This window comes from Lynx rufus, unplaced genomic scaffold (genome assembly GCF_022079265.1).
Source record: "Lynx rufus isolate CCGP_SWC_20201006 ecotype Redwood Valley unplaced genomic scaffold, mLynRuf1.p SCAF_16, whole genome shotgun sequence".
In the NCBI taxonomy this organism is placed as follows: Eukaryota; Metazoa; Chordata; class Mammalia; order Carnivora; family Felidae; genus Lynx; species Lynx rufus.
In genome coordinates, this window is record NW_025814830.1 from 30,128,622 (window position 1) to 30,149,908 (window position 21,287).

General features: G+C 51.3%; 1 protein-coding gene across 13 annotated transcripts in view; it reads left to right on the plus strand.

The window, feature by feature from the left end:
* The window catches only part of NLRC5 (NLR family CARD domain containing 5), an 86,720-nt gene that overhangs the window by 27,445 nt on the left and 37,988 nt on the right, over positions 1-21,287 (plus strand). For 3 of the 13 annotated variants that reach the window (XM_047078439.1, XM_047078441.1, XM_047078440.1), the window contains exons 4-17: positions 886-1,192; positions 2,007-2,099; positions 6,057-6,137; positions 7,209-8,883; positions 9,899-9,982; positions 10,129-10,212; positions 11,582-11,665; positions 11,786-11,875; positions 12,854-12,913; positions 14,635-14,700; positions 15,167-15,250; positions 17,282-17,365; positions 18,327-18,416; positions 20,482-20,550. In XM_047078439.1, the coding sequence (XP_046934395.1) occupies positions 898-1,192; positions 2,007-2,099; positions 6,057-6,137; positions 7,209-8,883; positions 9,899-9,982; positions 10,129-10,212; positions 11,582-11,665; positions 11,786-11,875; positions 12,854-12,913; positions 14,635-14,700; positions 15,167-15,250; positions 17,282-17,365; positions 18,327-18,416; positions 20,482-20,550 (2,939 nt within the window). In that variant the 5' untranslated portion in view covers positions 886-897. Of the gene's footprint in view, positions 1-881; positions 1,193-2,006; positions 2,100-6,056; positions 6,138-7,208; positions 8,884-9,898; positions 9,983-10,128; positions 10,213-11,581; positions 11,666-11,785; positions 11,876-12,853; positions 12,914-14,634; positions 14,701-15,166; positions 15,251-17,281; positions 17,366-18,326; positions 18,417-20,481; positions 20,551-21,287 lie in introns of those variants that run through there. The other 10 variants (XM_047078445.1, XM_047078452.1, XM_047078446.1 and 7 more) reach the window with 8 other exon arrangements.

Here is a 21,287-nt window from a genome sequence, read left to right on the forward strand (position 1 = left end):
CAACACTTCCATCTATATCCCATTGGCCAAAACTTAGTAAGATGGCTAATTCTAAATGCAAGGGAGGCTGGGAAATAAGGTCTATTCCAGATGACCAGGAAATATTCAGGGGTTCTGGTCCTAAGGAAGAAGGGGAGAACAGATTTTGGAGGACAACTAGTTGTCTCTGCCGTGAGCTTAGCTCAGACAGAGAGCAGCACAAACAGGTCCATGGAAACAAGAAAAAAATAAAGCATCCTCGGGAACCATCTGCAGGAGATAAACTGGACCATTGCAGAGCCAGGACACAGGCACAGATAATTGGGGGATGAGGAAAAGAAGCAAACTGCTGTCTGGGACCAATCCCTGGGCGCAGGCATTGAGACTCCATGAAGAAGCCACTTGTCTGCCTATTTACTGCCCCCCAGATATGGGAGGTGGTTCTTGACTACCCTCTTTGGCTTCCTTCCGGCTGAATTGTCCTCCTATTCACCTGTCTCCCAGCTCACCTGTCCTCCAACTCACCTGTCCCCCCCACCCCCGCTCACCTGTCCTCCAACTCACCTGCCCCCCCACCCCCCTCTCACCTGTCCTCCAACTCACCTGCCTCCCCACTCACCTGTCCTCCAACTCACCTGCCTTCCCACCCCCCGCCCCCCCACCCCTGCTCACCTGTCCTCCAACTCACCTGTCCCCCCACCCCCGCTCACCTGTCCTCCAACTCACCTGCCCCCCACCCCCGCTCACCTGTCCTCCAACTCACCTGCCCCCCACCCCCACTCACCTGTCCTCCAACTCACCTGCCTCCCCACCCCCGCTCATCTGTCCTCCAACTCACCTGCCCCCAGCTCACCTCTCCCCCAACTTACCTGCTCCACAGTTCACCTGCCTATCCTATCCCTGCAGGGCCAGCTTCTCATGGACCCCGTTAGCCTCCAACTGGGCACCAAGAACCTGTGGAGCTTGCTCGTGAGGCTGCTCAGCAAAGACCCACAATGGCTAAATGCCAAGGTGAAGTTCTTCCTCCCCAAGATGGACCTGAGCTCCAGGAACAAGGCCGAGGATGCCACGCAGGGTGTCATGCTACAGCTCAACAGACTGCACACTCAGGGTCAGGCCACTTGGCAGGCGTTCATCCACTGTGTGTGCATGGAACTTGACGTGCCGCTGGACCTGGAGGTGCCGCTGCTGAGCACTTGGGGCCATGGAGACGGTAAGGGCAGACATAAGAGGCACAAAGCAGCCAGCCAGCCCCCTGCCATGAGAGCCAGGGAGGCCAGGGGAAGGCTGGGACCCACCCAAGTTACACAAAGACGACATGGTCAAGCCAGGAACAAAATTCTATGTTTCTGAGCACTTTCCAGAGTAAATTCCCTATTTTCACCATATCAGCTGGGGACCTGGAAGATCCCTTCTTCCACTCTGCTTCACCCCAGTTGCCTAGAAAGGCTGGATGCAAGGAGAGAAAGGACCAGTACCTCCTTCCAAGCAAGAAATTCCAAATAGCCCATAATGCTCAAGACGTTTCTTTCTTCAGCACAGTCAGGAGCAGTTGCGGGGAGAGCCCTTTGACCTCTATGGGTGGGCAGGTGCATTGAACGCTGTTCAGTTCTGTGGGTGTTTCTTAGCACCTTCTACTTACACAGCGTCGTGCGGAAACAAAACATTGAGGGCCAACAATGTTCCTGGGGAGGAAGTGAGAACTCATAGAAGAACTTAGCACACGGCAGAGCGTAGGATATGCAGGGGGGTTCACAGTGCGCATGCAGGTGTATGATCACACACACCTGTGCACAAACATGCATACACGCAAGCATAAGCACATACCTATCCGTGCACAGACCTGCATATACGTACACATTTCTGCCGGCAACTGCCTTCACCAGTTGTGTCCCCCACGGGTTGTGGAGCGTCCACTTTATTGCTCCCCTGCTGGGGACCTGCCCTGAGGGATGAGCCCTGAGAGCTGGTCCTAGGGCATCCCGCTGCATCCCTAGACCATGTGGCACTCTCCCCTTCTCTTTCAGCGTTCCCCAGCCAGCTGGAAACTGGTGAAGAAAGCCGACCTGAATCTCAGCTCCACCACGGTGAGAGCTGGAGTTGTGGAGCAGGAGGGGGTGGTAAGCATGCTAAGTCCCCACCTCAAACCCGGAGGAGGATGGTGGTGGCCAGCCAGCTGCTTCCCTTAAACCAGCCTCCTCCACCCTCTAACACATTTGCCTGTATCCCCGCCCCTCCCCGTGGCTCCTAGTCCCGCCTCCTCCCCCTCCGCACCTGTTAAGGCTTTGGCCTGTTCTGCTATAACCTGTTCCCAGGGGATCTAAGCTGGAGCCTCCCGAGAGAGTCTGAAGTTGACAGCTCCTGGGCACCTGCCAGAATCATGTCTCATTTCACTAGGGGAAGTGTGTTCTCACTTCCCTGTCCCTAAGCCTCAGGGCCTCATATTCCAAACCCACAGACTCAGGCCTCCTCCTCATTTAGATACCTTGGGCATGATGCTGACCCACGGACTACTGTCCACACCCTGGAACCTCTGACTGATTTTTTGATGGAGTGCGGCAGGGATGGGGGTGGGGGGTCAGCAGTTAAATGGTGACCACCTCAGGATTTATTCACTCTATTCTCCAAACCTTTCTTTATGTTCATTTTTTTTTTAACTGTGGTAAAATGCACGTAACATAAAACTTCTATCTTAACCATTTTTAAGCACACAGTTCAGTGGTATTAAGTACACTCTCATTACTGTGGGACCGTCTCCACCACCCATCTCCAGAACTCTTTCTGTCTTGGAAAACTGATACTCTATCCCCATTAAACACTAACTCCCCATTCCCCTCTTCTCCAGCCCCTGGGCCCTTTTACTCTCTGTCTTTATGATTTTCACTACTCTAAGTACCTCTTGTAAATGGAATCATTTTGTGACTGGCTCATTTCACTTAGCATAATGTTCTCAAGGTTCCTCCTACGTGTTGTGGCAGAATTTCCTTCCTTTGTAAGGCTGAATAACATTCCATTGTATGTGTGTACCACACTTGACTTACCCATCCAACCACTGATAAACACTAGGCTTGCTTCCACAGTTGGGCCATTGTGAATAATGCTGTTGTGAACATGGGTAAACAAATATTTCTTCAAAATCCTGCTTTCGGTTCTTTCTGAGTATATATTCAGAATCCAGGGTCATATGGTAACTCTATTTTGAATACTTTGAGGAACTTCCACACCGTTTCCACATTGGCAACACCATTTTGCATGCCCACCGACAGTACACAGGGGTTCCAATTTCTCCACATCCTTGCCGACCCTTGTGGTTTCCTGGTTTGTTTGTTTTTTATAGTAGCTGTTGTGATGGGTGTGAGGTGGTACCCATCTCACGGTAGTTTTGCTTTCCATTTCCCTAACGATTGGTGATGTCGGCCATTTGTGTGTCGTCTTTGTAGATCAGTCTCTTCAAGTTCTTTGTTCCGTGGTTTTAATGGCCTTGTTTGTTTTGTTGTTGTTGAGTTTAGGGGGTCTCTATGTATTCTGAATGTTAATCCCTTTTCAGATACAGGTTTCACAGATACCTTTCATTCTGTAGGTTCTCTTTTTACACTGTGGATAGTGTCTTTTGATGCACAAAATGTTTTTCACTTTCATGAAGCCTGGTTTGTCTGTTTTTTTCTTGTGTTACCTGTGCCTCGGTGCCATATCTGAGAAATCATTGCCAAATCCAATGTCGTGAAGCTTTTGTTTTATGTTTTCTTCTAAGACTTTTATTGCTTGAGATCTTATATCTCAGTCCTTGATCCGCTTTGAGTTAATTTTTGTATATGATGTTAGGTAAGGGTCCAACTTCATTGTTTTGCATGTGGATGTCAAGTTTCACCAGCACCGTTTGTTGGAAAGATTGTCCTTTCCCCATTAAATGGACGTGGCACCCTTGTCAAAAATTATGTGACCATATAAGTGAAGGTTTATTTCTGGACTGTCATGTCTGTTTTTATGCCAGTGCCACACTGTTTTGATTGCGTAGCTTGCTTGTAAGTTTTGAAATCAGGAAATGTGAGTCCTCCAACAAGGTTCTTTTTTCAGGAGTGTTTTGGCTACTTGGGGTCCCTTGAGATTCCATATGAATTTTAGGATAGGTTTTCCTATTTCTGCAGAAAAGGTTATTGGGATTTGATGGGAATTTCACTGAATCTATAGATCATTTGGGGTAAGATTGCCATCTTAATAATAGTCTTCCAATGAGCCTGGGATATATTTCCATTTATTTATGCCTTCTTTAATTTCTTTCAACAATGTTTTCTACTTTTCATCGTACAGGTTTTCCACCTGTTGGTGGTTAATTTTTAACCATTTTATTCTTTTGATGCTTTTGTAATTTCCTTTTTAGGTGGTTCATTATGTGTAGAAATGCAACTCATTTTTGTGTGATGACTTTGTATCCGGCTACTTTGCTGAATTCATTTATTCTAAAAAACTTTTTTGTGGAGTTTTTAAGGCTTTCTACATATAAGATCTTCTCATCTATAAACAGATTTTACTTCTTCCTTTCCAATTTAGATGCCTTTTATTTCTGTAGAAGTATGGGCTTTGTACTTATAGCTGTGCTTGGCATTAACATCAACAGGCTTTAACAGAACAGCCACTCCATAATCCCAGCTCCCCAGCAGATCAAAACTATTTGTCCTGGTCCCTGTCCCTTCTGGCTTAAATCATTGAACTGGCATAACTATCACATGGCTATGGCCAAGCCTGATTGATATTTAGCCAGTGAGTCCCTTATTAATAGAGAACTTGGGGAGCCTGGGTGCCTCAGTCGATTATGTGTCTGACTCTTGATTTCAGCTCAGGTCATGATCTCACAGTCATGGGATCAGGCCCCGCATCGGGCTCTGCATTGATGGCGTGGAACCTGCTTGGGATTCTGTCTTTCCATCTCTCTGCCCCTCCCCCACTTACAGGCACACGCTCTGTCTTTCTCAAAATAAATATATAAACATTTTTTTAAATAGAGGACTTATTGGAATATTGAAATACTCTCAAACAGGTTCCAGTTCGTCTTTGGGATCCCTGAGTCTCCTGTAAGCCAGCACCTATAAAAAGTCAACCAGGGAGTGCCTGGGTGGCTCAGTCATTGAGGGTCCAACTCTTCTCTTTTTTTTTTTTTTTTTTTTGAGTGTCCCACTCTTGATTTTGGCTCAGGTCATGATCTCACGGTCGTGGGATTCAGCACCTGCACACTGAGCATGGAGCCTGATTAAGATTTTTTTCCCTCTCTCTCTGTCCCTCTCCTGCACTCTTGTGCATGCATGAGCGCTCTCTCTCTCTCTCTCTCTCTCTCAAATATAAACAAACAAATAAATAAAATCTTTTGAAATAAATAAATAATAAAAAAATTTTAAGTTAACACCTGGCAACGCAAGGGACCTCTCAGGGCTGCTCTGATTGGTCACTAATGCCTGGCTGTAGGAGTATATCCCGCATTACTTCTTCAAATTCTTCCCTAAGTCCTCTTTCCCTTCTTCCTCCCCTCCGTTCTCGCTCCCTTTCCTTCTTGTTTTCCTTCTCCCTTTCTTCCTTTCCCAACCTCTTTAGAAAGGCATTAAAGTGACTGTTGACAATCCATAACCGACAAGAATTCGTGAAACCATTAAGGGAAGCATTAAACCAAATGTGGAAGATGTGAAATGAGGGCGATAAAACACACGGGCACAAGAGAGAGGGCACAGGCCTGGCCCATTGGAAACTCCACTTTTCTAACCAGCAGTGGCCTCGACAGACCTGGGTCTTTCCCAAGCCATGCAGTGCTTGGGGCCACGTGTTCCCAAGGCTGCTGGCTGTGGGCCCAGCTCCCTGTAGCCTGGGAGATCCCCAGCCCAGAGCCTCCAGGCCTCTAACACAGGCCTGAGACCCACTTCTGCAAACAGAAGCTTGTGTTGATGCAGCCTTTGCCCGTCGCTCAGTCCCTGGGTGTGGAGACACTTGTCTGCCTGCTACGTATTTGTGGACTGGAGCTCCCCAAAGGTGCTTGTGCCCCCTCAGCCCAGGCTCCCAAACGTCTTCCCTTACCCTTCTTTCATTCTTTCCAGGCCTCAAGCGGCCTCATCAGAGCTGTGGGTCCTCACCCCGCCCGAAGCAGTGTAGGAAGCAGCAGCTAGGTGGGTACGAAGGTGAGGAGAGACCCAGACGTAAGGATTGGATTACCTTGGGGCTAGGGCACAGATCCTGGACTCTGTGCCCTGTTGACAAGCCTCCAAGGGCCCGGTGACTCTTGTTTTCCAAGCTTCCGGTAGATATGGACTGGAGGTCTTGGGTGGGCAGAGGAGAGGCTGGGTCTGGCAAGGAGGACCTCCCCCACAGGAGGCCACAGGGCCTTCTCCAGAGATGGTGCAGCTGAAGGAGCTTGAAGCACTCCCAGTAGATTGCAGCTTCATCATCTGGGCTCTTACAGGGACGCCATTTCCTCAGGATTGAGGGAGCCTCAGGGAGGTGACCAGCATGACCTCAGACCTGGACCGTCAGTGGCCAGTTTAGAGATAGGCGGGATACCAGGGAGACCCCAGCACCACCACAAGGCCTGGGGACAGCCGAGGACCAGCTAGGCCAGAGGGAGTGGAAAAGACAGAACTGCTCTCTTTTCTCCACCAGTTGTCCAGAAGGGTCCTTATTCTCAACCAGTTGTCCCCAGTATCCCCTGACAGTGGCTCCAGTCCTTCCCCTGGGCCACCCAAGATCTCCCAGTGATCCAGCAATTAAAAAGTTAGTACCTCGCGCAGTAAGGGCCCAACTCCAATTCCGACTGGTCAGCGCTTGGGCCTACAGGTTATTAGCGCTCACCCCTGGGCATTGCAGCCCCGAAATATTAGGGAGAGGAACGGGCTACTGAGATACACAGTCTGTTCCAAGAAGATGCTGCAAAGGGAGTGCTCCACTTTTCCTCCCCATCTCATTGAAAGCTTTACATGTATACTGTTGCAGAACAAACAGAACCATGAACCATGCTTCCCCGGTCGGACTTCCCTATTTAAATGGCCCAAAGGCCATTCTACAGAACCTGTGCTTCTGTAGAACCAGTTCCTTCTAGGGATTTGGTTGGTACAACAGCCCCCGTGCGCTCTTGCCAGCCCTCCCACACCTATATATACACAGCTGAGGCCACAGGCTCCCAACTGCCGGTACTGGGGTGAGGGGATCTGGGGGTGGGGGGCTCCAGCCTTCATGCCTCTCCCTGCCCCTTGCAGAGCTGGCCAAGAGGTACCTGCAGCTGCTGAGGAGTTCTGCCCAGCAGCGCTATGGCAGCAGGACGCGCCGGCCAGGGCAACCCCTTGCCTTCCACCAGGCCTATATCCCGCCAGTCCTGCAGTGGAGCCGGGCCACAGCACCCTTCAACACTCAGGAGGGGGCCATCCTGGGGGACCCCAAGGCAGAAGATGGCACTGAGGCGAGCATCCTGGACCTCTTCAACACCAAGGCCGACAAGGGTCCGAGGGTGACGGTGCTCCTGGGGAAGGCGGGCATGGGCAAGACCACACTGGCCCACCGGCTCTGCCAGAAGTGGGCTGACGGCCAGCTGGACCGCTTCCAGGCCCTGTTCCTTTTTGAATTCCGCCAGCTCAACCTGATCACAGAGTTCCTGACGCTGCCCCAGCTTCTTTTTGATCTGTACCTGAGCCCCGAGGCAGGCCCCGACTTGGTCTTCCAGTACCTGGAGGAGAATGCTAAGGGAGTCCTGCTGATCTTTGACGGACTGGACCAGGCCCTCCACCCCCATTCCAGCAAGGACACTGCAGGTCCTGAGGCCCCAAGTCCAGCCCTTGCCCTCTTCTCCGGACTCTGCAAAGGGACCCTCCTGCCTGGCTGCTGGGTATTGGCCACCTCCCGTCCAGGGAAGCTGCCCAACTGTCTGCCCACAGAGGCGGCCATGGTCCACATGTGGGGCTTTGACAGGCCGCGGGTGGAGGAGTACGTGGGCCGCTTCTTCAGTAACCAGCCGTGGCAGGAGGCAGCCCTGGCAGAGCTGAGGGAAAACAGACATCTCCAGAGCATGTGCGCGGTGCCCGCAGTATGCCAAGTCACCTGCCTCTGCCTCTACAATCTGCTCCCAAGCAGCTCTCCAGGCCAGTCTGCGGCCCTTCTGCCCACCGTGACTCAGAACTATGTGCAGATGGTATCTACCCTCGGCCCCCGTGGGCACCTGCTTCCTGAGTCCCTGCTGGGCCTCAGCGAGGTGGCCCTGAGGGGTCTGGAGACCGGGAAGGTTATCTTCTCTGTAGGAGACATCCCTCCCCCCATGATGGCCTTTGGGGCTGCCCTCGGCTTGTTGACTTCCTTCTGCATCTGCACAGGCCCTGGGCACCAGGAGACAGGCTATGCCTTCACCCACCTCAGCCTGCAGGAGTTTTTTGCCGCCTTGCACCTGATGGCCAGCCCCGAGGTGGACAAAAATGCACTTGCCCACTATGTCACCCTCAGTTCTCGCTGGGTGCTGCGGACCAAAGCTAGACTGGGCCTCTTAGACCACCTCCCCACCTTCCTGGCTGGGCTGGCGTCCCGCGCCTGCTGTCCCTTCCTCAGCCACGTGGCACAGAGGGACGAGGTGTGGGTGGGTGCCAGGCAGGCTGAGGTGATGCAGGCCTTGAGGAAGTTGGCCACCCGCAGGCTCACGGGACCGAAGGTTGTGGCACTCTGTCACTGCGTGGGTGAGACCCAGGAGCCTGAGCTGGCCAGCCTCATGGCCCAAAGCCTCCCCTGTCACCTGTCCTTCCACAATTTCCCACTGACCTATGCTGACCTGGCTTCTCTGAACAACATCCTGGGGCACAGGAATGCCCCCATCCAGCTGGATTTTGAAGGCTGCCCCCTGGAGCCCCACTGCCCTGAGGCCCTGGCAGGCTGTAAGCAGGTAGAGAATCTCAGGTGAGCTGTTCTTGCTGAGGGAGGCTGGGTACGAATCTCAAACATCAGAACAGATAGTCTGAACTACCGCTTAGCCTGAGAGCCGGTGGGGAAGCTCCATGCCTCGCCAAGACCTTAGGGTCCAGTTGGCCCTCCTTTTGCTGCGGTTGCTAGGCTTTTAGTCTCCCCCTCCCTCTCAGCCGTGGGCTGGAGCCTCCGCGTCCAGAGGTGGTTTGACTTCTGGCAGGCTACTTAACCTCTCGGCCTGAGTTTCTTCCTCCCTAAAATGAATTCGTGGTAATACCAACTGCGTGGGGTGGTTGGGAGAGGGGGTAAGAGAATACGGGGAAGACCCTCCTTAGCCAGTGCCTGGCTCATGGTGGAGGCTCAGTATGTGTAGTAGTAGCTGGAGAAAAGGTGAGGCTCATAACAGAGAACCCTTCCCCCCCGAATACAGTGGGTTAAATAATGTTGAATTTTGTTTCTCTGTCACGGGAGACCCAGAGGTCAGTGGTCCAGGTCGGTGAGATGGCTCAGCTCTGTGTGGTCCCGCAGGGACCCAGATCCCTCCCACTGTCTCTCCATCATCTCCTTGGGCGTCTGAATCTGCATGGTCAAAGCTGGGTCATGGGCATATCCGTGTTCTGGCTTAGGGGAAGGGAAGGGGAGCATATACTCGATACACCCAGCGTATTAAAGTCCACACACGTGGACACAGAGCACATTCTTTCCACTCACATTCCAGTGGTGACAACATAGTCATATAGCCACCCTGAGCTGCAAGGGAGGCTGGAAATGCCATCTCTGACTGGGAAACCACGTTCCCAATTGGAGCTCTATCAGTGGAGAATGGGTTTCAATGGACAGTTAGCAGTGTCTGCCATAATATGTATTTGTTACTACTACGAACAGCAACTACTGCTACCACTATTAACATAACTGTATTCAGTTCCATCCGTCAGAGGAGGGGGTGGGTGATGGCCTCTAAGCCCTGTTCCGCGCTGATCCTCTGCCATCTTGCCTCTTCCTGTGGCAGCTTTAAGAGCAGGAAGTGTGGGGACGCCTTTGCAGAAGCCCTCTCCAGGAGCCTGCCGACAATGGGGAGCCTGAAGAAGCTGGGGTGAGCCAGGGCTTGGGTCCAAGAGGAATCCTCAGCCAGAGATGCCTGGAACTCTCCCCTCTCCCTTCAACCCTGCACAGGGCAGATTCCTGGCCTACCCCCTTTCCCATCTCTGTTCCCTCCCACCCTCTTTGCTTATCCTGTAGGTTAGCGGGAAGTAAGATCACTGCCCAAGGCATCGGCCGCCTGGTGCAGGCTTTGCCCCTCTGTCCACAGCTGGAAGAGGTCAGGTGAGTGATCTCCAGGAAGACCTGCTGGCTATGGGGACAAGTCACTTCCCAGGTCCCTGTGCACCCCCTGGAGCCTGTGATGAATCCTGCATATTCCATCAGGATCTGGCCAGTTGTTTTTCAATGGGACCCGGAAAGGGGAGGCATAGATCCAAGAACTGTGTGGGGCTGGATCCAAACACCAGGCTCCCAAAGACCCTAGAGCACTGCTTCCCTCATCTAATATTTTGCTCCATCTTTAAGGAGCTTGAATTTTGAGCCCTCTTTCCGTGACCCCGAGAGAAGGGATAGCAGCGTGTAGGCAGGTGTTGGGCACTGTGGATACAAGTAAGTGCATGAAACACACACATACCTTCGCACTCGTGCACCTATGTATTCACACTTGCACTCTCCTGCTCTCCTGACCTGCACATTCATAGGTGTGCACACATGCATGCACACTTAGATCCACATACACACTTAGATGCAGTTACACACTAACTAAGCACATGAGCACAAATATACTCCTGCCCTGTGTTTGTGATGAGTAGCCTGAGAGGGGTGGAGCCAGGGAACCTTCTCAGCAGTTCATTGGCAGAACCATCACTAGCTTATATGGCACCTTTATGAGACTTAGAAAAGGCATCCATTCATCCAGAGAGATGCAGCCTGGCACTAGGTTGTACTGGTTGTTGAGTGGAGTGTAGGACCTCAGCTCCTATTCCCCACAGCTGAGTGCCTTTATGTGGGATCACTAGGTGATAGGAGAAAAGATTAAGGTCACTCTCAATAATCAGGAAAAACAGCGTTAACAATTCACATTTCCAAACCTTTGCACTGACCAGAGCAATCATGCACAAAGGTACCCTCACACTTCTGTCCCTCCAGCTAGGAACTCAGGCAAGGCTGGGTTGTGGACTCCATTTGACAGATGGAGAATGTGAGCCTGGAAAGAATGTGCTCAGACTAGGGGTCAAGGCCAGAGCTGGGGATGGAGGCAGCATCTCCTTTATCCAGTCTAGCCTCTGCTCATCACCTAGGAGCCGAGAGGCCCTAATAAACTCCAGCCTCAGGCACATCCCAGACATAGCCCTGAGAGTAGGGTGCTGGGTGTCCTCATTCCGCTTCATGAGGCCTTCACAGCCCCGTTATCTGGATCTCTTGGGCCTAGGCAGGAGCTCCCCTTTGGGGCTGAATAGGGACAGAAGTGAGGCTGGCAGAGGGCCTTTCCACTTAGCTGGGCTTACTGGATACTGTGGAGCAGGCCACCAACACCTTGTGGGCCTATGACTTGTGTCTCCTGCACAAGGGCAGCCATATCACCTGTCAACTGGGGCTCCCAAATCCCCCAACTCCATGGCTGAGGGGCTGGGCCTTGGTCTCCCTGCAGTTTTCAGGACAACCAGCTCAAGGACGGGGTGTTGCTGAACATTGTGGAGGTGCTTCTTTGTTTGCCGCGGCTCCAGAAGCTTGAGTAAGCAGTCTTTCCACCCCTTTGCCTGAGTCACCCTCCTCCCTGGAGAGCAAAGAAAGTCTCTTCAGGAGCCCATGGGATATAGGGTTCACTCCTGACACCCTTGCCACAATCTTGCAGCCTGAGCCGCAACAGTGTCTCCATGTCAACCTTACTCTGCTTGACAAAGGTAGCAATCACAAGCCCTGCTGTCAGGATGCTGCAGGTCAGGTGAGCAGGAATGGAATCTGGGCCTCAGGGTCTTGAGAAAAGGGGAGGGGAAGGTAGTGGGTGGGAAAAGGAGCACCTAGTCTGCAAGACCTACATGTGTGGGCACCTGAATTTGTTTTATTCATATCGGTATCTACAGAGCCTAGTTCAGATATGGCACCTGGTACTCAGTATATAGTGGATGGATAGAAGGATGGATGGATGGATGGATGGATGGATGGATGGATGGACGGACGGACGGAAGGACGGATGGACGGATGGTTGAATGAGTAGAATAATGGACGGATAGATGAATGGATGGACAGATAGTTGAAGGAATGGATCAACAGATCTAGGAAGCATAGGCCTAGCCCAGGGGATAATTAGCCGCATGTTGCTCTCCATGGTGCTGAACTAGGGATACCTGTTTGGATTATGGAGTAGGTTAAGTGCCATGCAAACCTAAAATACTGTAACTCCCATAAAAACTCTTTGCATTCCTAATTTTTAAAAGTCTTCTCTGGGGGCGCCTGGGTGGCGCAGTCGGTTAAGCATCCGACTTCAGCCAGGTCACGATCTCGCGGTCCGTGGGTTCGAGCCCCGCGTCGGGCTCTGGGCTGATGGCTCAGAGCCTGGAGCCTGTTTCCGATTCTGTGTCTCCCTCTCTCTCTGCCCTTCCCCCGTTCATGCTCTGTCTCTCTCTGTCCCAAAAATAAATAAACGTTGAAAAAAAATTTTTAAAGTCTTCTCTGGAAAAAAAAAAGTCATCTCTGTAAAAATTGCTTTCCTGACTTTTAAAAACACTCTTTAAGTACTCATCAAGCAATAGCATAGTCACAATTTTAATTTCTGATTTGGGGCACTTTTGCCAGTTGTTTCTCTGTTGATTACAAAATCAACTTTTTCTAGATGTTTGGAACAGCAAGGGGTGTGCAGGCAGGGGGTATTGTGCTGGTTTCCAGTCCACTGGTCTCATGGCTCGGTGTCTGACTCTTGCAGGGAGGCGGACCTCATCTTCCTTCTTTCCCCGCCCACGGAGACAGCTGCAGAACTTCAAGGGTAAGAATGTAGAAAGGGGGTGAGTCTGGGCTCATTCTTAAGAGCAGTCTGGGCTCAAGCAGTTGCAGGGAAAGGTGGGCAAGAGAGCACATGCAGAGTTGGAATGTGGGGCTGCTTCTTGCTATGGCTGCCCTGAGAAATGACTTACTTCTCAGAGTTGGCAAAGAACTTTAACTTCCTCTAGCATATCTGGACCACATCTGGCCCCTGTGATGAGGGAGCATCCCCAGAAGTCTCAGAGCAAGGCAGGCCCTTGGGGAAGGCATGAATATACTGTTAGGTTGGCATTAGTATGTGGAGAACACTCTGGAAAACTCTTCCATCTAAAAAAAAGGGGCCTGGGTAGTTCAGTCACTTGAGTGTCTGCCTCTTGATTTCTGCTCAGGTCATGATCCCAGGGTCATGGGATCAAGCCTCATGTCGGGCTCCACACAGAGTGTGGAGCCTGCTTAAGATTCTCTCTCTCTCTCTCTCTCTCTCTCTCTCTCTCTCTCTGTCTCCCTCTGTCCCTCCCCCATGCTTTTGTGTGCTCTCTCTCTCTCAAAATAAATAAACAAGTAATAAATTAAAAAATTTTAAAAAGAGAAGACGATGATACCTACATCTCAGAGTTACTCTGAGGATTGAATGAATTAACGCATTTAATGTACTTAAAATACTACTGACATCCAGGTGACACTCAGGTGCTGGCTATTCCAGCTGTGCGTGGATTCCAGCTTGGCTAGTCCTGCATGGGTGAAGAAAGGGAAATTGCCTTTCCATGAAAGAACATTACAACTAGGCTTCCTCATACCCCTCCCTGGCTGAGACACACAGACAGATGATGTTTTATGTCCTTGGTCAAGTCTTTTCTCTGAGCTTCAGTTTCCTCGCCCATACAATGATCCGGTAGGACCAATGTCTTTTTCTCCTCCAACTGTATAGCTGTGATGCCCAATATGGTAGCCACTAGCCACATGTGGCGATTCAGATGTATATTAATTAAAATGAAGTAAAGTGAACCTTTAAATTTATCAGTCACATTAGCCACATTTCAGGTACTCAATGACCGTGGGAGGCTAGTATCTCCCGCAGCAGGTGGCACAGATGTAAAACATCCTCATCATCGTGTAAAGTTCTTTTGGACAATGCCAATCTAGAGGTCTGTGAAAATGTAGCTAATAATGTTTCAGCTTCTCGGCAGCCTCCAACCCTCCCCTGGCCCAGTGAGAGAGAGCCTGGGTGTGCCCTGGCCCCCACAACCTGGACCCACACACAGTCCATGCTCCCAACCTTCTGAACTACAGGTAGCACATATACAAATGGAAAGCTTCAACATTGAAATAGCAGCTTCTTTTTACTAAGCTTCAATTTTGTGCTTATGCGGGGCACTTGACCGTGCATCATCTCATTTAATCCTTCAATCACTCTGTGTTAGATATTGTCGTCCCATTTTGGAAAAGAACAGGGGAAGCTCAGATAGGTGAAGTGACTTTCCCAAGGCCACACTGCTATATATAAGGCAGAGCCAGAATTTGAATAAAGCCTATTTGACCTCCGACCTTTTGCTCTCCTTGCTCTGCTGAATAACACCTTCAGCACCTTCAAACAACTGTCTTTGTTACTCATTCACTTTGGGTCATGCTGCAGGGTCTTCTGCCCCTAGAACCTAAAACAAGAGGTTTGGCTCATCAGGTCTTAGACTCTTAAGCCAAAGCCACTGTTGGATTTGCTCTTTGCAGGGCATCAGACCTACAGGGAAATGCCAGCCAGAGGAAAGAGGCTCAGAGCAGAAGCCTGGCACTCAGGTACCTCTGTGGGCTCCATTGCCTTAAGGGGAGGGATATAATATGAAAGGAGGTGCCTTCCCAGGAGAGGTGTAGCAGGGGCAAGGAGGATAAAGGATAAAGGCATGGAGCAGAGAAAGCACATGAATAACCCATCCCGGCTTGAACAAGGAGCATCTGTTATAACAACAATAATTATTATAATTTAATGAGCCCTTGCTGGGCATTGTAGTATTTTATATCCATTACCTCATTGTAATTCATTTGAAAACCCTGCAAAGTATGCTTTATTCTTCCCATTTTATAGAGGAGGAGACTGAGGTTAAGTACCTTGTCCAAGGTTTCCCAGCTACCAAGAAGCAGGGCCAGGATGAGACCCCAGGTCTGTCTGCCTCCTGGCTCCCACACCTGGCAGTGGTCCTTGGAGCCGGAGGAGGCATGGTGTAGCTTCTTGCCCTGAGCCCCTCTGCCTCCACCCTGACCTCAGGCTTCAGCAGTGTCAGCTCAGGGTCCATGACGTGCAGGAACTCATAGCCCAGCTCCAGGAAGGCCCCCACCTGGACAAAGTGGAGTGAGTATCATGGGAAGTTCTGGGGCAGAGAAGGGTGGTGGGCAGGGCAGGGTCTGAAGGGCCTCTACTGTGTGTGTGAGCATGGTGTGAGGAAGGGCGTGTTGCCTCATTAAGAATTTGGGGGACGCATGGGGCGCCTGGGTGGCGCAGTCGGTTAAGCATCCGACTTCAGCCAGGTCACGATCTCGCGGTCCGGGAGTTCGAGCCCCGCGTCAGGCTCTGGGCTGATGGCTCAGAGCCTGGAGCCTGTTTCCGATTCTGTGTCTCCCTCTCTCTCTGCCCCTCCCCCGTTCATGCTCTGTCTCTCTCTGTCCCAAAAATAAATAAACGTTGAAAAAAAAAATTAAAAAAAAAAAAAAAAAAGAATTTGGGGGACGCAGATATCATAACAGCTACCACTATTTAGCATTTGCCCTCGGCCAGGCTTTTTTACAAACATCCTCGTATTTAATCTCCCCATCTCTTTGACGTAAGTGCTGTTTACTACACACATTTCATAGAAGAGAAAGTTAAGCCACACAGAGGTAAGTTCGCACAAGGTCACACAGCTAGGAAGAGTCCAGGCCAGGGTTCAAGCTCAGACAATGACTCCCACCGGCCTCGTCCCCATAACCAGTGTCATCAAGACCTGCAGAACAGAAGCCTCATCGCACCTGTCTTCTGGACCACAACTCTCAGGTGCCCTCACCCAGAGTAGAGTGAGACCACCTTCTCCTTTGGGGCTGGAGAAATTCCATTCATGTCCAGCTCCTTGAGAGTAGGGCTTGGGGATTGGTAGAGGTCCTGTCGTGTCATCCAGAGAGGACCCCTGCCAAGACCATTCCAGGAAATCAAACGGGCACGAGGGTGGAGTGATGGAATGCCATAATGTGTTTTGAGGTGAGTGGCCCCACCCCAGGGAAAGATGGACAGGTGAGGGCCTTGGTGACCAAAGCTTGAGCCTTGACTTGGTCCTACTGGGAGAACCAAGACAGGATTAGGTGTTTTTACCAAACTCGAATGCTTCCACCCACCTGGCCGTCACCAAGCTTGCCCCTCCCCCGGTGCTCTCACCTGCAGTATGACCCCATCACCCACCTGGCTACACAGACCAAACACCTCTCAGCTCCCTTCCCCTCCCCCCATAACCAGTCCATGCCAAGTCCACCTACCCCTCACGTAGCTCTCAAAACCACCCTCTTCTCATCCACCTCTCCAGTCTGAACCGCTCTCATTCCTCACCTGGATGACCCCATCAGCCTCCTCACTGGGTCCCCTGCTTCCACACTGGCCACCTCCACCGGGTAGAGAGTGAACTGCACTCCACTGCTGCTTGCCCCCTTCACTCCCTCCCACTGCTCAGGATAAAGCCCGGATGCTAAAATCCTGCGTGATCCGGAACGCTGCCTCCAACCCCCCAAGCCCCAGCTGACCCTGCCCTGCCACTGAAATCATCGATCCTGACACACTGTCCCCCTTTCAGGTCCTCCTGTGTGCTACGCCACAGGGCCTTTGAATGAGTTGTGCCCAGTACCGGGATCACCTTTCCCCCATCTCTCGCCCACCCCTTACCTACCGAGCTCCTGGTTTTTTCAAGCAAGTCGTTCAAACATCAGGGAAACTTCCCTGATCCCCAGAGTAGATCTGATGCCCGTATGACTAAGGAGTTTATCACAAGAAGCAGTTTTGCAGATTGAAGCGTAAAGAAAGAGCTGAGGGCAAGGCCTTGGAATCAGGCTGCCTGGGTTCAAATCCCAGGTCCCCCTTTCAGGAGGTGTTTTAACCACTCTGTACCTTGGTTTGCTGCTTAGTAAGGTGAGGATAATAATGGGGCCTGCTTCACAGGGTTGTTATGAGGATTAAATACCCAATAATCGTAGAAGCAGCTGGGGTGATGCTGCACATGTAGTGCACAGTCTTGCAGCACCCATTATTAATAAGGCTCACTTACCAGAGTGATGCTTTGGCTGAAGTCAAGGAGGGACGGCGTGCATGCAGAGGCTGGGGGGACCCCGCCTTAGCAGCACAGAGCATCAGGCCCCTCTGTCTCAGCCTCTCAGGGAACCAGCTGGACAATGAAGGCTGTCGGCTGATGGCAGAGGCTGCAGCCCAGCTGGACATCACCAGGAATCTGGAGTGAGTTGCCCGCCTCACCGTGGGGTAGCAGGGAGGGCCCCGGAGAGCCCCTGCTGGTCCCTCCCACCTGGGTCCGTGTGCCCACAGTCACCAGACGTAGGTCTGCCGCACTGGCCACGCCTACTCTCTCCCCAGTACCAGCAAAACTGGAGTGGTTTGGCCTCGACTTGCCTTTGTCTGGCATGAGCCACTGTCTTCGTTCCAGTTCTTAAAACTCCTTGCCTGTGTAGACCGTGTTCCTTGTATATCAGTGGCTTGCATTCACTTTGTCCTTACGACAGCCCTGGGGTGGGATGGGGTGGGGTGGTGTGGGGTGGGGTATTGCACCGGGTGGATGGGCGGTGGGGTACTGGAGTGGGGAGAGGTGTATTGGGTGGGGGTATGGTGCTGAGGGAAAGGGGTGGGTTGTTGGGGCGGTGGGGTGGACAGAACGAGTAGGAGGCTGTTGGTATGCTGTGGTATTATGCGGTATGGCATAGGGTGGTGTTTGGCTGGGGTGTGTTGGGGTCTTGGCCTCAAGTGTGGGTTAAAAGTGGGTGAAAGGTTGAGGTTGCGAAACAGTGGTTTGGGGCCTCGGCTTTGGATTTCATTCCTGGCTCTGTCGCTTAGTAGCTTTAACAGAATTTAACGTCTCTGGGCCTCCGTTTCTCCACTTGTAAAATGGGATTAAAATGGTGGTTATTTTACAGACCAGGAAACAGGCCCAGAGAAGTGAAAACAGTGAGTCAGTGCTTATCGCTCAAGCTGTAGAACCTTATTCTCTGAGTGGGGCAGGGGGCTCAGGCATCTCTTGGCTCATCCACATGGGCCAGAATCCTTTGAGACACCCTGGTTAAGGACCCGGGACATCCCGAGGGTGGCAGTCAGCAAGCCTACTGTGCCAGGAGGAGGGGACCAGAGCGGTCTAGGGCTGAGGACTTCGGCTGCCGGCTGATTGCCACCTTATCCCTCCTCTCCACAGCCTCAGCGACAACGGGCTGTCTGTGGATGGGGTGTATGGTGTCCTGAGCGCAGTGAGCATGTGCCAGACCCTCGCAGAGTTACACATCAGGTGGGAACTCCCAGTGGACCACTGTTACCCCGCTCCTACCTCCAGCCTAGAGCTCTGGGACTCTCCCATCATCCTCTCTCAGTCCTTAGAATTCTTTCTGGTCCCAGGCCTTTGGGACCTGTAGAATGTGCTGCCGCGCCTAAACGCTCTTTTCCCAGCGCCTCTGGGTGTTGGCTACTCACGGCTTATACCTTCTCTGGGAAACTGTCCTGGGCTGATAGGAGCCAGCGATGCCTGGGAGGTAACCCTCCCAATTCCCCCAACCAGGAGTGGCCAGTGACAGAGGCAGAGATATCACTCTCCAGCCCTCTGGCCTCAGGTGGGACAAACTTTTGGTGCCATTCGTGCTCCAGAGCTCCCTGTGGGATCAGGCTGAGGACTTGCTCTGTTCTGCTTCCCTTCCCTTCCCAGTTCCTCCTGAGAGCAGGCCCTTAGTACATCATGCACACAAGTGACCATCAGGTGACACTTGAGCCACTGCCCCATTCATAAGCTCAGGCTCTGCTTCTAGGGAATTTGACCCAAGACAGGGCCCAACCTTATTTCTGTAAGTCTCAGTATTCAGTCTTAGGAGCTGAGGACAGATGCTAACACAGTCAACACAGTCCCCACCCAGAAGGGCTCTTCACTGAGTAGGGTGGTCCCTCCTTTGAGGAGGAGAGAGACGCCAATTAACCCAAACGAGAGATTAAGAGACCTTGGTTCACTGTATATAATGGTCTGATAAGGGATCCTTAGCTCATTCTGAATGACGCTCTTTATTGCTAGAAATTTATAGTAAAGAAATCATGCTGCTGGTATAAACACATTTAGATGCAGGGATGTTCACCTCAGCATTGGTTATATAGGAAAAAATGAACGTACTTTAAATGTGTAACAGTTGAATATTAGGTAAGTAAACTAAGTTATCTTCAGAGAGAAAAACTCAATGAAAAATAGTGGTATAGGTACAATTATAGCATGGAGAGCTGACTATGGCATATTAAATAAACAAAAATTTTGATTCATTGCTTTTACAGTAAGGCTTTTCAAACATACTCAAAGGGTAGAAGGAATGGTGCCATGAACACCCCAGCTCCCACCAATAATTATCAATATTTTGTCACCTTGGCTTCACCTGTGCCTTTAAAAACTGAGCTTTCAAAAGAGAATCTGTAAGTTAATCTCATTTTTTAAAAAAAGGCAAAAAAGAAGGAACATTAATTGCATATAAAAAAGGGGGGGGCTCCTGGGTGGCTTAGTGGGTTAAGCGTCTGACTCTTGGTTTCAGCTCACGTCACGATCTCATGGTTTATGGGTTTGAGCCCCACGTCAGGCTCTGCGCTGACAATGTGGAGCCTGCTTGGGATTCTCTCTCTCTCTCTCTCTCTCTCTCTCTCTCTCTTTCTCTCTGTCCCTCCCCTGCTTGCGCTCTCAAAATAAATAAACTTAAAAAAAATAATCAAACAGACAAACAAAAAAACAAAAGACTTGGAGAACTCCCAGTATTATCAGTGGTCTCCCACTGATAATCCCAAGTATTATCAACAGTCATTGATAGGTAGAAAAGATGGTTGATGGTTTTCTTTATTTCTTTCCTACTTTACTAAAGTTTGTAAGTTCTCCACTCAGAAGAAGTATGACCTCTGCAATGAGAAATGTGTATTTAGCTTGTAGTTTATACAGCTGAGGTTAGGGATGCTCCTGCTGTAAGTTACAGCCTCGGGTGGACTGTCGGTGCCTGTCCCGGACCTGGCAGTGACCCCGCTGTGCTGGGGTGAGTGCCCTCGACCGAGCATGCTCTGAAAACATAGCAGAGGGAGGAGGGTTTCAACCTGAGGGCCACACCAGAGAGAAAGCAGAACTGAGGCTTTCTTTGAAGGACTTGTCAGGAAATGGGGCTTAATCAGTTTGCAAAATCTCTGTTGTAGAAAGACTTCAGGAGCCCAGAAACTCAGGAAGTGACAGCAAGTGGCTGCAGCTACAGGCGGGAGGTGACACCTTCTAGGTCCCTCCAGGCGAGGTTATAAAATGACACAAGGACCCCCTGTAAGTCTCTTGTCTCCTTCCTCTCTTCTCTCTGCAGCCTGCTGCACAAAACCGTGGTCCTCACGTTTGCCCCGGAGCAGGAGGAACAGGGAGGGATCCAGGAGAGGTAGGGCCCAGCATCACCCTGGCCACATCCTTAGCCAGGGCCGGATCCTCCCTGGCCTCCACAGCTGGACATCACTCAGCTGCCAGGGAACCTTGACAGATTCACAAAGGATTAAGAAGCCGACAGACTCAGCAAGGGAGGCAGCCCTGAGAGGGAGCGTCAAAGGACAGACTGCCTCCCCTTTGCCCCGTGACACAGAATGGTGTAATGGGGTGGGGATGGGATAGCCACACAGCAGAGCACCAGAGCCTGGGGTCCTTCAGCCTAAACCCAAGGACTGCGGATTGCTTGGTCTATAGCTCTGATTTTGGTCAGAACTTCTGGCTCCCTCTGGCATGAGGACCCCTTAGAGGAAGTTTACCGCCTACAAGGTGCCTGGATTATCCCAGCCCAACATATGGGCAGAGACTCAGCTCTTGGCCCCTCAGTGTCTCCTACAATGTCTTATGTAAGGTCTGAGCTCTAGGCTGACATCTCTGAAGGCACTAATGATGTTGTTGAGATTAATGATACTAACAGCCAAGGTTAGCTGAGCACTTACTATGATGTGCATGCGGCAAGCAGCACATTCAGGCAGTTCACGTGCGTTGTCCCAGCGAAAGGCTACGTGATTTGTCCCACGTCACACAGCCTGGAAGCCAAGAAGCCCAAGTGGAACCGAGGTCTGGCTGTCCCCGGGCCTCGTGTAGAGACTGAATGGCGGGAGGTGAGGCTGAGGGTGGGCTTGGAGATAGTGG